At 48.9% G+C, this 16064-nt stretch overlaps 1 protein-coding gene across 8 annotated transcripts in view; it reads right to left on the bottom strand.

Moving 5' to 3' along the window:
• Nucleotides 1-5105: 5105 nt before the first annotated feature.
• Nucleotides 5106-16064, bottom strand: part of Septin8 (septin 8) — a 29994-nt gene continuing 19035 nt past the window's right edge. For 2 of the 8 annotated variants that reach the window (XM_021175613.1, XM_029483810.1), the window contains exon 10: nt 5106-6414. In XM_021175613.1, coding sequence (XP_021031272.1) covers nt 6246-6414 — 169 coding nt within the window. In that variant the 3' untranslated portion in view covers nt 5106-6245. Of the gene's footprint in view, nt 6415-12868; nt 13562-13582; nt 13742-16064 lie in introns of those variants that run through there. The other 6 variants (XM_021175616.1, XM_021175617.2, XM_021175614.2 and 3 more) reach the window with 4 other exon arrangements.

Here is a 16064-nt window from a genome sequence, read left to right as displayed (position 1 = left end):
GGATTTCTGAGTTCAAGGCCAGCCTGGTCTACAAAGTGAGTTCCAGGACAGCCAGGGCTACACAGAGAAACCCTGTCTCAAAAAACAAACAAACAAGCTGCATTTACTTATTTATTTTGGTGGGAGCACTGCAGTGTACATGTGGAGGACCACTCGGGGAAGTCAGTTCTCCTCTTCTACCACATTGAGCCTGGAGATCAAATTCAGGTCAGATTGGCCTTATCTACTGAGACATCTTGCTGATCCTACATACAAACTTTATTAAGATGTATCTAATATCCCACACCATACAATTCATCAATTTAAGCTGCACAGTTCATTGGGTCCCACTAATGTGGGTGGAACTGCATAACTGAAACCACAATCAGCTCATAATATTTCCTTCACCCTAAAAATACATTCTGTGCTTATAGGATTATCAGGGCCCCAGATTTAGTAGGCCCTCAGACTTTAGCACAACTGACTCCATGATGGAAGTACCATTCCAGAATGGTGACACTCAGCACGTAGACATAGCATCCTCTGCCACAAGTGAAAACAAACCCTATAGATCTGGGAATGTCTCTACATGCACTGACTTTGCTTTTGGCGTCTGAAGCTCTGCTTCTGGCTAACTGTTCTTGTTAACTGACGTGTGTCAGCCCAGTACATGGTTTTTGTGCTTAAAAGCTTACCCTGAGAAAGGCTCAGGGCTACGCTGAAATCCCAGACACTCAGTGTAGTCACTGGTCAGCTAATAAAGTCTTTCCATTGGCTTACAACCATGTCTGAGGAATCTTCTCTGGGAAACACCCACAATATTTCACTCCGTTTCCTTCATGACCCATATTCTCCCAATGCCCAGAGTCCTAGATAGTCATTTTCTGTCTCTGTGCCTGTTCTGGACATTTCATGCTGTGGTCTCCCTTCCCCCACCATGGAACCTGCTTGCTCAAGGGTGGAGTTTCCTGCTCATTCGTGCTGCCACGCCCACTGCTGGACCCTGTCGGCTTTGCTGCTTGGAGGCACACACGTGTTCGTCCTGCTACTGGACCCCGAGTTACTTGGCGGGAAATTGGGTTCCCTCCCCCTTCCTTTATAACTGAATGTTGGAATTAAAAAGGCGGGCCTTGAACATGGAATCGTCTTGGCCCCATTCTTTCTTCCGCACCGTCTAGATTCCTCTCTTTTCAGCTCGAACTGCCATTCTCAGTTGAACCGTTCGTGTTGTGGACTGTGGGCGGGCCGCAACACATGCAAATGGAACCACATCGTAGGTGATTGATGTCATACCTTTTTTGTTTGCTTGTATGCATATATGAGCACCATGTGAGTGCCCAGTGCTCATGAAGGCCAGAGAGGGAGAAAAAACAAAAACAAAAACCAAAGCATTGCCAACCCCAAGGTGAGGATGTAGTTGAGTTGGGAGAGAGCTCACTCAGCATGCATGAGGTCCTGGCTTCATCCCTAACACCATCTCCTGAGGATGGCCTTAATCTCAGCACTTGGGAAGTAGAGGAGATTCAGAACATTCGAAATATTACCTGCTCCCTACAAATAACCCTTTCCATCATTATTCAACATCCCAAGGCTGCTGTGAATGAGAATGGCTCCCACAGGCTCATAGATTTGAATGCTTGGTCACCAGGGAGTGCCACTATTAGGAGGAAGTGTGTCACTAGGGGGTGGACTTTGAGGTTTCAAATGCTCAAGCCAGGCCCAGTGTCTCTCTCTCTCTCTCCCTGCTGCTTGTGGATCTGGATGTAGAATTCCCAACTATTTCTCCAGCACCACATCTGTCTCTGTATCTCCATGCTTCCCACCATGACAATGGACTAAAAGGTGAAAACTAAGCCAGCCTCGATTAAATGTTGCAGTTGTCTATCATGGTGTCCCTCCACAGCAATAGAACATTGACTTAAAACAGTTACTGTGTAAGTGGATAAATGCAAAAAAGATTGAACTACCCTTAGAGGGAAGAGATTATCATTTTTTTTTCTTTGAAACAGGGTCATGTATAGCCCAGGCTGTCCTCAAGTCCACTATGTAGCTGAAGATGACCTTGAACTTCTGATCCTCCTGCCTCCATATCTCAAGCTGCTATTACAGGCATGCACTACCACACTGGGTTTGCTTAATGCTGGGAATCAAATCCAGGGTGTTGTGCATTGTGGGTAAGCACTCATTCACAGCTGGGATTATCACCCTTTTAGATAAGCAGAAACCCAGATCCTGATATCAATGCCCAATAGAAGTGGGAACAGTAGGTCCAGAGCCATCTCAAGATCGAGGAGCACTTTCTCGACGCTCCTCCAGTTAGTCTCATGTCCCCAGGTCAGTACAATAAGGTAAGATGCAGGATATATGTCCAAGCACTCCAGACATCCCACAAGGACTGGGGGATTCTGTCTGTGGCACAGGCCTGTTTAGGGAAGAGGTGTGAAGCTTGGCTTTAGGGAGGAAGAGCAGAAATCTCTCCCTCACTAGTGGGTTCAGACTTTCACAGTCCTAGGTGCCTACTGGCACGGCGAGGGCTCAGATGCAACCGCCCAGCAGCGGGGCAAATAAGCTCACAAAGCCCGATCCTTCCTCATATGTACCCCAGCTGTGGGGTCACAACACGCGGCTGTGAAAAGCCAACCTGGATCTAGGCTCCATCATGCTGGTGCCTAGGGTGAGAGAGGCATAAGTCATCTTGGAGTCTTGAGTACGCTCTGCTCTCCTGGAGGACCTCTGGTGGCCTTTCGAGGAACAGCACACATTCTGAAAACCTAGGCAGAGCTCCAACTGCCCGCGGCCTATGCTGGGTCTCCACTGGCTGCTTCCATAGGGCCGGCCACTTGCCCTCCTGCGCCGAGACATGCGCCTGTGGCTTGGCAACGATCCATCACCTCCTCCGCGGTGCTCAGGCCCTGCGCTGTCCGGTGTGGTTTCCCTCACCTAGCCAGCAGGTGTTTCTGCCTTAGAACAAGCCACCGAGGGCTGCTTAATTACATCCGGGTTTAAAATATTAAAGCCCCTTTGGTTACCTTAATCAGGAGGCCCCTCCCACTGCTGGACCAAAACTACCTCCAAACTTGGTGCTCCCCTCTTTGATTCTTTTCCCAACAAATCGAGATGTGCCACACCTTGCAGAAAATCCTCTCCAGGTTCCTAATGCTAAGAATAGCTTCCATTTTTTCGGGGATATATATATATATATACATATATAAACTCTGGTCCTCTGCGTGAGCCATGTGCAGTCTTTACTGCTGAAGCATCTTTCCAGGCGTTCCTGGCTGGCCACATTCAACCTGGCTATCTTCCTTTTTGCTATCTTCCTACAGTTTCAGTAACGGTAGGGAGGCCTCTGTGGGACAAGTGACTTCAAGTCTCTTCCCAGAAACTTGACTAGATTGTGCCCATGAAGTTGCTACTTAGTGACTCTGAGACCCCTCTCTGAGGGTAGCAGGGGACCCGAGAAGAGCAGAAGCTCTGAATGGGCTCCAAGTTAGCGTGGCCATCCGAGTTTTACTGTGGCTTTCTGTCAGGAGATGATTTCCCAGTCAGCTTCCCAGATCTTTGCATTGTCCTCTGACCCCTTCCACTTGGAGGATAGGGACACTACTGCCATCTCTCCAGTGCCTTCCCAAGGCACTGTCCAAGGAAGTCTCCAGGAAGGAAAATATGGCTTGTGGGTCCAGTTCCAAACCTTCAATACAAATGTTTATTACAATATAATTTGTGGACTGGAGAGATGGCTCAGTGGTTAAGAACACATTCTGTTCTTGCAGAGGACCTGGGTTTCTTTCCTAGAGCCCACATGAAAGCTTACAAAAAAAAAAATCTAACTCCAGTTGGAGAGGATCTGTCGCCCTCCTCTGGCTTCCTGGGGCACCTGCACTCATGTGCACAAACCGCCACACACACACACACACACACCCCACATAATTTTTTAAAATTATTTTTTAAAGATACACTTTGTGCCCTCTAAAATTTCTTTTTGCCAGACCAAACCTCAAGTGAATGACCTTTAAAATAAGTACCTTTGAAGGTTATAGTAATATCTGTTTCTCTAAAACTGTAGGACTAAATCATGAATGCCCTTGATTTGCCCTTGAAGTCTGCAAAGTCTTCTGAGGATAAAGCGGAGTTGTTTTGCTTTTGGTTTGGTTTTGGTTTTGACTTTCAGAGATAGAATCTTGTATAGCCAGGCTGGACTCGAATTCACTAGAGAGCCAAAGTTGACCTTGAACCCCTGATCCTCCTGCCTCCCCCTTCCCAGTGTTGGGAACCACCATACCTGAGAGAACATAATTTCCTCAGAGCTGAACCATCTTCAATAAAGACTGAAGGAAGTGGGTGGGGCTAAGGATCTGTTGGTAAATCGCTTGCTGTGGTGTGAGGACCTGAGGTGGAGTCCTGGACCCATGTTTTAAAAGAAAGCTGGGTGTGGTGGAATCACTAGGGATTGCTGGCCAGCTAGCCTCATTACTTGACAAGTTCCAGGCCAGGAAGAGATGAAAGGCCCTGTCTTAAGAAACAAAAGGTGGTCGATACCCAAAGAATGATATCCTCTGGCCTCCACATGCATATACACATATGCACACCACACACATATACACACGCATACATACATACACACATACACATACACTCACACACACACACACACAATATACAATACACACTACACACATACATATACACACACACACCCCAAAGAGAAAATAAGGTTGAGGGAAGATATGGGGCTGCAGAGCTGTGAAGGCCATGGGGAGTTTGCCAAATGCACGTCCAGGAAGCTGCAAGGCATCTTTATTTTTTCTCCAAGCAGCCATGCTGGGATTTGGAGGAGCAGTGAACAAACCCACAGCTCTGAAGAAACCTGGGTGAGCTCTTGCAGCTGAACACGCATGACCCAGACCAACCTCTGAAGCACCTTTGCGTCTGAGCAGGCAGGCAGTGGGGTCTTGAGACCTTTTGCAAAGGGATGTACATTACAGCATTCCCACTTCCTAGCGGTTTGCCAAACAAGTAAGGTGTGGCTTGACTTTTCTTTCAGAAGTCGTTTCAGAGGCAGGCCACTGGAAGACAATCTACTGTGTGTGGATGCCCCAGTCCCCATGGCTAAGAAAACAAGTGACTGTAACATGATGTCAGGCTTTGGCCTCCTTTATTTATTTATTTTTTTTACAGTCAATTCCACGTGTAAAAGACGTCATAAAGCGTTGTGGCTCTAGCTGTACCCCAAATGAGCTGCTGAGGATGGGGTAGGCTATGCTGGACAGACTCCATTAGGACCTCCACGCGGGAATGTCGCTGGGTTTCTTGATTACAATGAGCATGAGTTTATAGAGTCTCCCTGAGACTCGTCTGTGCCTTTGGAACAGCTGTTTACAACACAGAACAGGCAAGGCACAGGCGTGCAACACGTCCTTGCACATGCACCACGGCGAGGTGACCCATAAAGGCTCACAACATACGGAAGAGTGGAAAAAAATGTTATCTTTATACCCCACGCTATTCCACCACCAGACTCTCACGTCTAAAGGACACAGAGATCACTTGACAAAGACATTTGAACGGCACTATTATGGTCTGTTTCTCTCTTAGATACACACTGCAAAAATATTTAACTTTCCATTCTATGAATATTGTATATAAATATCTGTCTGCCTTTACTACACTTTACACACATTCACTTAGCTGTCTTTATTCACCTACACACAATCCTTACTGAGGCGTTAGACCGCACTGATCTGGCACTTAAAAAATATCAGGTATCGGTTCATGTTGGTTTTAGTTGGGGGGATGGGGAGGCCATCTTTCAGGATGTGCTTGTTAGTAAGGCAAAATTATGCAAATGAGGAAATGTCATGGCGTTTTGGTCTGTTATAAAGCATGAAGGTTAAATTACTAAGGGCAGTTTCGTTATGGAAAACTGGTGCTGTTGACAAAGTTCCTGGTTTCTTCTCAGGTCAAGCGGTTACAGGTAACTTCCCCACTCCCTTTAATAGCAGATTCTCGAATTTCTCAGAATCCAAACGTGGCCGTCTCTACGCTCTAGCCTCAGAGTCCCATGTCACAAATCAGACTGTCTGGGAATGAAAGGGGTTGGGCCACACCAGATGCTTCCCTGATGAAAATCGGAAACCGTTTGCACTTTTGGTTGTTGATATGTGAAAACTAGGGGGGAGGGGCCTCGGTCCTAACATTAAAAACCATGGTCTCCAGTTCCATGCCCTGATGGTCCGGAGCTGGCCCCGTGTGGCGGAACTGTGGCCTCAGAGGAATCCTTCCCTCCACGTCGCGTCCCTGACCAGGCAGCTGCAGCACTGGATGGCGGGCCACCAGCTGCTGCAGTTCAAGGGCTCCACATTTGCTTTAGTCATCATCACCTTAGAGTTGGAGAGGCTCATGCCCGACTGCTGTGCTGCGGCTATATCTGATCTGCTAAAGAAAGCACAGGTAGACATCAGCTCGGCCCTTCTAGCTGACACGTTCTGGGCTGCAGGCGGTACTATGACCCTTCTTGTTCCTGTATAAGCTCCAGAAGATGCTTGGAGCATGACGGCTATGTCAAGAGTCTGACTGCAGGCCAGGCTTTCTGTACATGGTCACGCTGTGCTTCCTGGGCATGGCAGACCTTGGACTCACGGAAAAGGGTGGTGGGGAACAAGAATAGAGGCAGTCCATTGGCCAATAGGATCGGGAATGAACAGAGGACTAGGAGAAGTAATGTTGAGGATTACGATGAATTATGTAATAATAAATGAAAGAGTATAGGAGTATGTGGTGACAGACACGGGGTAGGGGATGCCTTGTCGGTAGCCTTCAGGACAGATTAGGATGAAATGGTAGAGAAATGATAATTACTGAGGTTGGAGAGTGTAAGAGTTAATGGCATGAAGTGGGGTAGTTGTAACGTGCTCTTAACCTCCTAACGTCTCCTGTTATCAGGCTGGCTCTTGCCTGCCCATTCCTGTGTCTGAGATGACTCTGTTTCAAGGTTACCGCTCTGCGTTGACACTTATCAGTGCTGCACAATACAGTGGCTGAGTGGCACTTGTAAAGCCACACCTGAGAAGTTTGTGGTTACCTTCCTGCACCATCAACTCTGGTTCCCCTGCCTGCCAGCCTCTCTGCTACCATCTCAAGGCCTGCAGGACCTGTGCGAACCCACCATGCTTGGGTGCTGATACATTCTTTGGCTTTATAAGACTCATGATGAGACTGGGAGAAGGCTCTACAGCAGTGGTTCTCAACCTTCCTAATGCTGTGACCCTTTAATACAGTTCCTCATGGTGTAGTGACCTTCCTCAACCATAACAGTTTTTATTGCTACTTCATAACTGTAATTCTACTATTATGAATCTAATATAAATTAAATATCCAATATGCAGGATATCAAATATGCAATCCCTGTGAAAGGGTCTGTTGGCAGCCCCCCCCCCCCACCACCACCACAAGTGCTCTAGAAGTGCCTCTGGAGAAGTTCTTCCGTCCTCAGAAGAAAGTTAGGAGAGATCAGGACCACAGAGGAGAGGTGGCCTGACGCTGTGTCTCTGCCTTTCGTCCCTGAGGGAGAAGGCTATGTTTTTTACTCTTTCCTTCCTCAACAAGGACTGGTTCTGCCCCCTCAGAGCTGGGTAAGAGCTACAGTGAGTCTCCTCAGCCTGAAGCACAGGGCTGGCCCTCAGGCTTTTGTTGTTGTTGTTTGAGACAGGCTCTCACTACGTTGGGGCTGGCTTAGAACTAGCAGAGATCCAGCTGCCTCCGCATACTCAGTGCTGGGATTAAAGGTGTGAGCCACTTTGCCTGCCTCCCTCATAGACCAATTCTTGCTGTTCTACCTGCCAGGCCTGGACAGGTCATTCCAGATTCTTACACTTGTCCCAAACATAGGAGCAAAACTTCTGCCCAGCTATCCTGCTCCCTCTAAAGGATGGAGTCTCTCTGGACCCGAGGGTCCTGGTGTGGTGGGGATTTACACCATCTTTTAAGGTCTGGATCAGAGAGTAGCACATTTCCCCTGTGGACTCTGAAGCCCCACAGTTCCTGCATCCAGAGGACTTCATGCAAAGGCTGCTCCTGTGACATGTACAAAAGGGATTTGAAGGCTGGGGTGGCTGAGTGCGTTGAGCCCAGCTCGCCCTGACTGTCATGCTGCCAGGAGGAGGAGACTGGCGGGATGGCAGGGAAGAAGCCAGCTGCCTCTCTGAAGCTATGCTACTGTCATTCTCAAGGCTGTGGAGCCCAGCTGTCCAAGAGGCCAGCTGGAGCTGTGTTAGTCTCCAAGTTAGGGACTTGAATGACTGGGCCATAAATTTAGAGGTGGTCTGTGAAGCTCTGCCACTGTGAACAGTTCTTTTATGAATGTGCTAAGCCATGGGGGTAGGGCTGGGGGTTGGGTATACTCTGTTGCCAGATGCTCACTGGGGTTGGGGAACAGACAGGCCACATTGTGAAGCCAGGGTACCATTTTATATTTTCTTTGATTTTGCTTATGAGAGCTCCCCTCCCCCATTTATTTGTGTGTGTGTGTGTGTGTGTGTGTGTGTAGGTCACAGTTCTCTCCTTCCACTACATGGGTCTCAGGGATCAAACTCAGGTTGGCAGGCTTAGCAGAAAATTAGGAGAGATCTGGACCACAGAGGTGAGGTGGCCCTAAGTTGTGAACCTGCCTTTCCTCCCTGTCCTTGGAGGCCAGGAAGCCAGGGAGAAGGCTATGTTTTTACTCTTTCCTTTACCTAGTGAGCCATTTCACCAGCCCTTATCATCATCATCATCATCATCATCATCATTTTTTTTTATCATTGCAGCCCAGGCTGACTTCAAACCTAAAATCCTCCTGCCTCAGCATTTGGAACACTGGGGTCAAGGGCACATGGCATTACACCTGGCTGTTGGAGGTTTCTGTAAAAATGCTTTGAATGCTTGTTGGAGACTTACTTCCCACTAATGGAAGCCTGTGTATCTCTCACTAGAGTCATATAAACCTGGAACCCTATCGCTTGGATCTTGTCAATAACCATGCACCAGGTAGGTCCTGGGGAATAAGAGCAGTGAGCTGCCAGCTGCCAGCAACCTGGCATTCAGTCATTTCCTAGAGCAAGCGGGCAAGGCAGATTTGCTGCCTGGCATCCTGCTGTTCCATCCAGAGGACAACATATGGAAGTGGACACTGTGTGGATGGGATCACACCAGTGTGGGTACCCTGTGGTACTGAGCGTGGTACTGAGCTACACAGCACATCAGCCTGTGAGCCAGGTGGCTCTAGCTGTAACCTGTCCCCAAGCTGATCTTATTCTCAGGCAGAGGGCAGTTCCGAGAGCCTCATACCGGAGTAAGGACATGGTCTGTTGCTCTGCATGTCTACAAATGAAATAACTTCTTTGCTTTATGCTTTTTTTTCCGAGGTAGGCTTTCTTTATGTAGTCCTGGCTGGCCTGAAACTAGCTCTGTAGATCAGGCTGACCTCATACTCACAGAGATCCCCCTGCCTCTGCCTACTGAGTACTGAAATTAAATGTGTGTGCCATTACCACCTGGCTACCAGTGAGAATGATTCTTCCTGGGCAGCTAACACTTCTACTGCCAACACACCACTGTGCATTGTTAGACGGCCAAGACTGTATCAGGAGCTGGGGCATCTTCTCCTTGCCTCTTAGTTTTTGACGACTAACTCATCTCACTCCAACATACAAATGGGAATGCCTATAGTTGGTTCCTTCCTTCTCCACCTGGAAGGTCCAGGGGCTAGAGAAGGCCTGGGGTCACAGGAAATGGAGATGTGAGACCGTCCCGAGGTAACATGATCTTCCCAACCCTAGTCCTGGCTACCAAACCTCCACCTCTGCAAAACCATGGCAGACCCACACCATCACACCGGATTTTAACCATTCCCACTCTACCCCAGCGACCCTGCTGGGGTGCCAAACTTTATCTCAGGAATTAGGGACACAGGTAACCAATATCCAGATCCCTAAGCTCTTCCCATTGCTTCCTGTGTCGCCTTAGGTAATTATGAAAACTCTCTCAAGGGGGCTGGTGAGATGGCTCAGTGGGTAAGAGTACCCGACTGCTCTTCCGAAGGTCTGGAGTTCAAATCCCAGCAACCACATGGTGGCTCACAGCCATCTGTAACAAGATCTGGCACCCTCTTCTGGAGTGTCTGAAGACAGCTACAGTGTACTTACATATAATCAATAAATAAATCTTAAAAAAAAAAAAAACTCTCTCAAGCTTCCCCTATAATATGGGGGGCAGCAATAGTATCTCGCCATAGGATAGTGAGGCTTATAGATGTTAGAGCACGCCATTACAAGAGCTGAGAACACATAGAGAGCCATCTCAAGCCAAGCTTCCTTAACAAAGCTGTAAACTCCTCGGGGGTAATGTATACCTTGTCCCAGTCTTGGACCTTATCACTCAAGAGCCACAGACTGCAGCTTTTCCTCCTGTGATTGCTCCAGCCCGCAAGCATTCACAGGTCCCTGCAGCAGGATTCAGTGAGAAACAGAATTCTTGCAGGTCTACCTCCACAAAGGTCACCACGGAAGTAGGCTGCATGCCGCCGCGGCGACAGGACATCGAATAGGCTCAAGAAACCTGAAGCAGCAAAGCTAATGCCCAAAAATGACACCATGGAAAACTCAAAATAAATGCAAAATTTAATGAAAACAAATGAGTACAAAGTGGATGGAAAAGAACAGAAACAAGTCCATGGATGGAGGCGCAAACAGATTAACAGCTGGAGTGGTTTTAGAAATGCATGGTAACGTAACAGAGAAGCAAGCTGGCTGTCCTGGGCCTCTTACCCAGTATGAGCCCCAAACAAGGGGAGACCACACAAACACACAGGAACATATGCGGGGTCAGGCTGCACAGTCACAGGGGTCAGAATTCATGCCTCCCACCACAAGGGAGAACACACATCCTGGGAGGCCTTTATCTGCTTTATGGCTTTTTACTTGGTTTTATTTATTTAGTGCTGGGGTGAGAACTTAGTCCCCAATCATGCTAGACACATTCTTTAGCCATGAGTCACATGTCCAGCATAATATATATATATATATATATATATATATATATATATATATATATATATAATTTTGACATGGGGTCTTGCTAGGTGGCTCACTATGGCCTTGAATTTTTGATTCTCCTGCCTCAGCCTCCTAAGTGCCTAAGGAGCTGACAGGATTATCAACAGTATCTTTTTCTCTCTCAAAAGGACAGGTTTAGTCCATAACTTACACGGTGATTGTACCACAAAACAGAATGACCAGAGAAAGACGTAACAGTAAATGTCAATGGGACTCTATGGCAGTCCTCCTGAAGCCAACAGATGAAAAACAGGAGTAGATCCCTCGAGGGGCAAGCTTCATGTTTTTCTTGCACAACAGAGATTAATTTAACCTCAGCTAAATAAAGATAACAAAATTCCACACAGGGGAAGAGCTTGCCACAGCCGATGGGACCCATTGGGGGTGGGGGAAAGGACTTAAACTCTAGAAAATGCAAGTCAGGTTTCCCCAGGGATGCTGGCCAGCTTTAGGCCAAAGGTGGGCACTGAGTATAACAGCCTTCCAGTATGCCCATGTTTGGTGAGCAGCGGGGGATGGTGGTACAATTTGCTGGCTTCAGAGTTCTCTGCATGGACTGGGAGCCTGCAATCCTGTCTTTTATACAACCAGTGGACCTGCCTGCTAGGTCATCCTGGTCTCTGGAATATATTGGCTAGGAGAGGTTGCTGGGAAGGTCAGGCTTTGACCTAAGTGAATACATACACAATTTCCACAAGAGGAGCCACTGGCCTGCAGTTCACCTCTGCCTCAGATACCAAAGTCCAGCATCAGTTCTGCCATGACCAGAGGCAGACTGGCTATGTCGCTCAAGAAGCTTCCGGGGCCCTGAACTTAATTTCATATTCTTAAAACTGTCTTTGTAAATAGTTCAGGTGTCCAGCCTTGAAGCCAGAATCCACCCTGGTCATGGGGGAGCTTTCCTCAGAGCATCAACAGATCTTAGTCTCCTGCTGTGAGGCACCTCTCATGGGTACAGTCGGCCTTTGGGGTGTTGTGCCTCAGAGAACTCCCATCCACCTTCCCCTCCAGCTCGTTCTGAATGAACCAACATATCAGGATGGTCCCGGGAGAAGTGAAGCAGGCTGGGCAGGAAGCAGGGAATGGCGGTGGGGAGGGAGACGGGGGTCTGGATGCAGCACACATCGGTGTGGCCTCTGAGTCTCGGTGAGGAGCCCAGAGCCCAGGCTGGTGCTGCACCAACACTAAGGACATTCATTTTCACCCCACTCTCAACCCCGAGGCCTGCACACTACCAGGGACAGAGCAAAATGGCTGTGAGCACTTTTCTCATTTTCGTTTTGTTTTTGAGACAGCGTCTCGGATAGCCCAAGCTGGCCTCACCTCGACATGGCCACCTTGAGGCTGGCCTCTGGCTTCCTACCTCCCGAGTGCGAGCTCGGTTACTATAGGACTGCACCATCACGCCTGGCGGCCACTTTCTTTAAAGTGCACACCTGGAAGTACAGCTGGAGGGGGCAGTCTCGGTCTCAAGCGTTTCGTCTTTCTTCTCTCTCTCCTTCCCTCTCAAACTGTCCTAACACTCCAGACTTCTTTATTTCCCTGCCCTGTGACTGAGTCAGGGAAGCAGTAACAATGACCTTGACATGACAGCCCTCTCCCCACCGAGCACACTGAGGGAGCAGGCAGCTGTTTTGGAGTCAAACACTGAACACACATGCGCTTGGTCCCTGTCACAGGTAGCACCTCTAGGGCAGAGACAAGGGTCTGGGGCTGCTGTTCCATTTACATTCACAGTGAAAATGCCGGGCGTGGTCTCGTTCAGGGTCCCCTTCTGTCCATAAAGAAGTCCCAGACACTGGCAGAATAGGCACTTTATTCCCCGCCTCTCCCTATAGATTATAGGGATGCTTTCTATGTAAGAAGGTTTAGAGATCTTTTAGTTTAAAAAAAAAATCAGGGAATCTGTGTTACTTATGAAAATAATGGGAGTGATAGATATTATTTGTCTTTATACTGGTGCCAAAAATAAAAATTTAGAACTGTTGAAAAAGTTATTGAAATTAAGCTCTAGGTTAGAAAAATTAAAATAGAGAGGAACCAGGCGAATTCTGCAGCACGGATCTGCCAGACCGCAGGCCACGCCTAGGGCAGGCACCACATGAGTCGCCGGCTTGATGATGAACAATTAGGCCTAGCATCACTGGCTGGGGCCATCACCAGAGCGGGCACATAACTGCTCCATCAAGGAATAGTGACACTGTAAATGGAAGACCAGCCACCGGCTCTGGAAAAAATAAACCTTGTCAGTTTTGGGTTCCAGCAGTCATGGCTTTGACGCATTTGCATAGAGAAGGATAGCTGGCCAGGCCCAGGCAGCCTGAGGCCAGCAGGTGGGGACATGGCAAAGCTGTAAACACTGGAGTCTGTACCGGCTCCCAGTCCGTCCTCACACCATGTTATGGGAGAAGGGTCACAAGGTGTAACTCAAGCGGTTTAACACATGAAAGCCTAAAGTCCGCTCTCGACATGTATGTCTGTGCGTGCTTTAACTGAAAAATAAAAACGAAACAAACAAAACAAAACAGACACATTAAAAGATACGCAGACCAAATCAAACAGAAGCAAAAGACAGCACTGGGCACTGGGAAAGAGCAGTCAGTTTGGCATTTGTGACGAGCAAAGCAGGGTACTCGCTTCAGTTTGTGGCGTCCCGGGCTGAGGGTCAAAATCTGATTGGGAAGTAATTTCGCAAAAATTGATTAAAATTTAAAGAATGGGTACAAACCAACCAAAGCTATTTCACTAAATGGCCGTGAAAAGTATCCACTCCCCAAATGCATGCCTGGCCCACCCTATCCCAGTGGGCCAGTGCAGAAGGGAGGGAGTCCTCAACCCCGAACCCCACCTCCTGCTGCATAGGCACAGATGCCTGCGGACGGGTACGTGCCACCTACCACACCTACCTGGCCCTGGGGCTTCACCCAGGGGACACTTATTTGGGCACAGGGGCTGCCAACCTCTACTTTCACAAGATAGCCTGAACCAAGGTGGCAGGAGCAGGATAACGTCATTTGGGTGTACAGACTCTGTCCTCTGTTCCCCCAAGAAAGAGGGGTGTCTCTGAGCTGCCAGCTTAAAGCCCACAATGGTTGCACCTCAACTTCCACACTCAGCAAACCAAGCGCTTGCTGGGCATGGGACTAGCTGAGGGCAACTGTAACATTCTCCTGGTTAAGGGGAGCTGGGCCTGGGGCCCTTCCTGGGAACAGGTGGGCTGCCAGGCAAGACTACAAAAAGGGGGACCACTTGTCCCAAAGCAGATAGCAAACCCTGGGGACCCCCATGTACATCTAGTGCTGAGTGTTTGGTCTGCCCCAGTGAGAAGCACTCTAAGTTTGAGGCAGGAGAGTTGAGAGAGAGAGAGGATGGGGAAGGGAGGGAGGGGGAAAGGAGATAGAGATAGAGAGAGAGAGAGAGAGAGGGAGAGAGAGAGAGAGAAGAGGAGAAAAGAGAGAGGGAGAAAGGAGGGAGAGAGAGAAGAGAGAGGGGGAAGGGGGAGCAGAGGAGAGGGGAGGGGAAGGAGAGAGAGAGAAAGAGAGAGGATGCTCATGCCTAGAGGTGAGGCAGGACTTGGGAGAGTTCATGCATGAAGATGTATCCCAGGGCCACAGCTAACAAGTCACTGTGTGGCCCTGACTACTAGAGTCCACTGCCCCCAAGAATGGAAGGCCAGGGTTCATGCATCCTTAAACAATACAGGGGAGGGCTGGTGAGATGGCTCAGTGGGTAAGAGCACCAGACTGCTCTTCCGAAGGTCCAGAGTTCAAATCCCAGCAACCACATGGTGGCTCACAGCCATCCGTAGCGAGATCTAGCGCCCTCTTCTGGAGTGTCTGAGGACAGCTACAGTGTACTTACATATGGTAAATAAATAAATCTTTAAAAAAAAAAAACAAAACAATACAGGGGAAAACAGGAGCCCAGGAATGAGGGTGAGGATGGGTGGACCTGCTTGCTTAATTTTCAGGTTGTTAAGAAAATAATGAGACCAAAACAGGTCCAAGGTCCAGGGAAACTGAGGCAGATGGGAACACCATGGTATGATGTAGCCTGAATCTCCGAATGAAGGAGACTGGGAGACTGAGAGCCACTGGAGACAGGTACTAGACTCCAGATTAGGACATGGGAAAGTGCTGTGCAGAACACCAGTGTGGCTGTGGATGCAGATCAGCCGTAGAGAACTTAGCTGGCATGTGCAGGGGCCCTGGGTTCAAGCCCCCCAAAACAAACAATAAATAGCTTTTTCTTTCTTCTTCTTCTTCTTCTTCTTTTTTTTAAAGGCAAATTAAAAAATAAAAAGGCAGCAGGGGCAAGTCAGAGCGAGCAAAGAAAACGAGAGGGAGCATGACTGGGGTCCCTCCGTCTGGTGAGCCTCCTTCCCCACCATCTGCCGCTCTCTACAAGAACTGCTCCAGTCCCTACAAGATGGGCAGCCCTGCTCCCTGGCACAGCCCCGGAGCTCTGCCAGGAGCCACCATGTTTTGAGCCCTGCACACCTTCCAAAGTAGCTGTGTAGAGATGACAGTGGCGGGGACAGTGTTATGAGTCACCTCCTGTTGTTATGGGTCACCATCGCCCAGCCTCGGGGACCGAGGGGGCACGTGCCACAGCCACTCAAGCAGAAGCACAGGGTCTGCTGGAATCTGGCAGGAAATGGGGACAGTCCTACAAGCGTCCCTCTCCTGGCCTGACTGACTCGACTCGTAGCTACCGTGCTTGACTTCCCTGCTATTCACTGCCCACTTGACCCAGCCTCCTTCACTACAGCAGCAAAGAGGCCAGATGCTGAGGATGTTATGGGGGAATGAGGGAGGAGAGAGAGCAAAGAGAGGGTGAGCACAGGGCTGCATGGAGAGGAGACACTAGTGCAAGGTGGAGGGTAAGCGGTGAGCGTGAGGCTGGGGGGCGGGGGTGAGCAGTGAGTGTGAGGCTGAGGGGGAATGAGCAGTGAGTGTGAGGCTGGGGGATGAGTAGTGAGTGTGAGGCTGGGGG

This window comes from Mus caroli, chromosome 11 (genome assembly GCF_900094665.2).
Source record: "Mus caroli chromosome 11, CAROLI_EIJ_v1.1, whole genome shotgun sequence".
Taxonomy (NCBI): Eukaryota; Metazoa; Chordata; class Mammalia; order Rodentia; family Muridae; genus Mus; species Mus caroli.
This window is presented reverse-complemented; position numbering and strand designations above follow the sequence as displayed.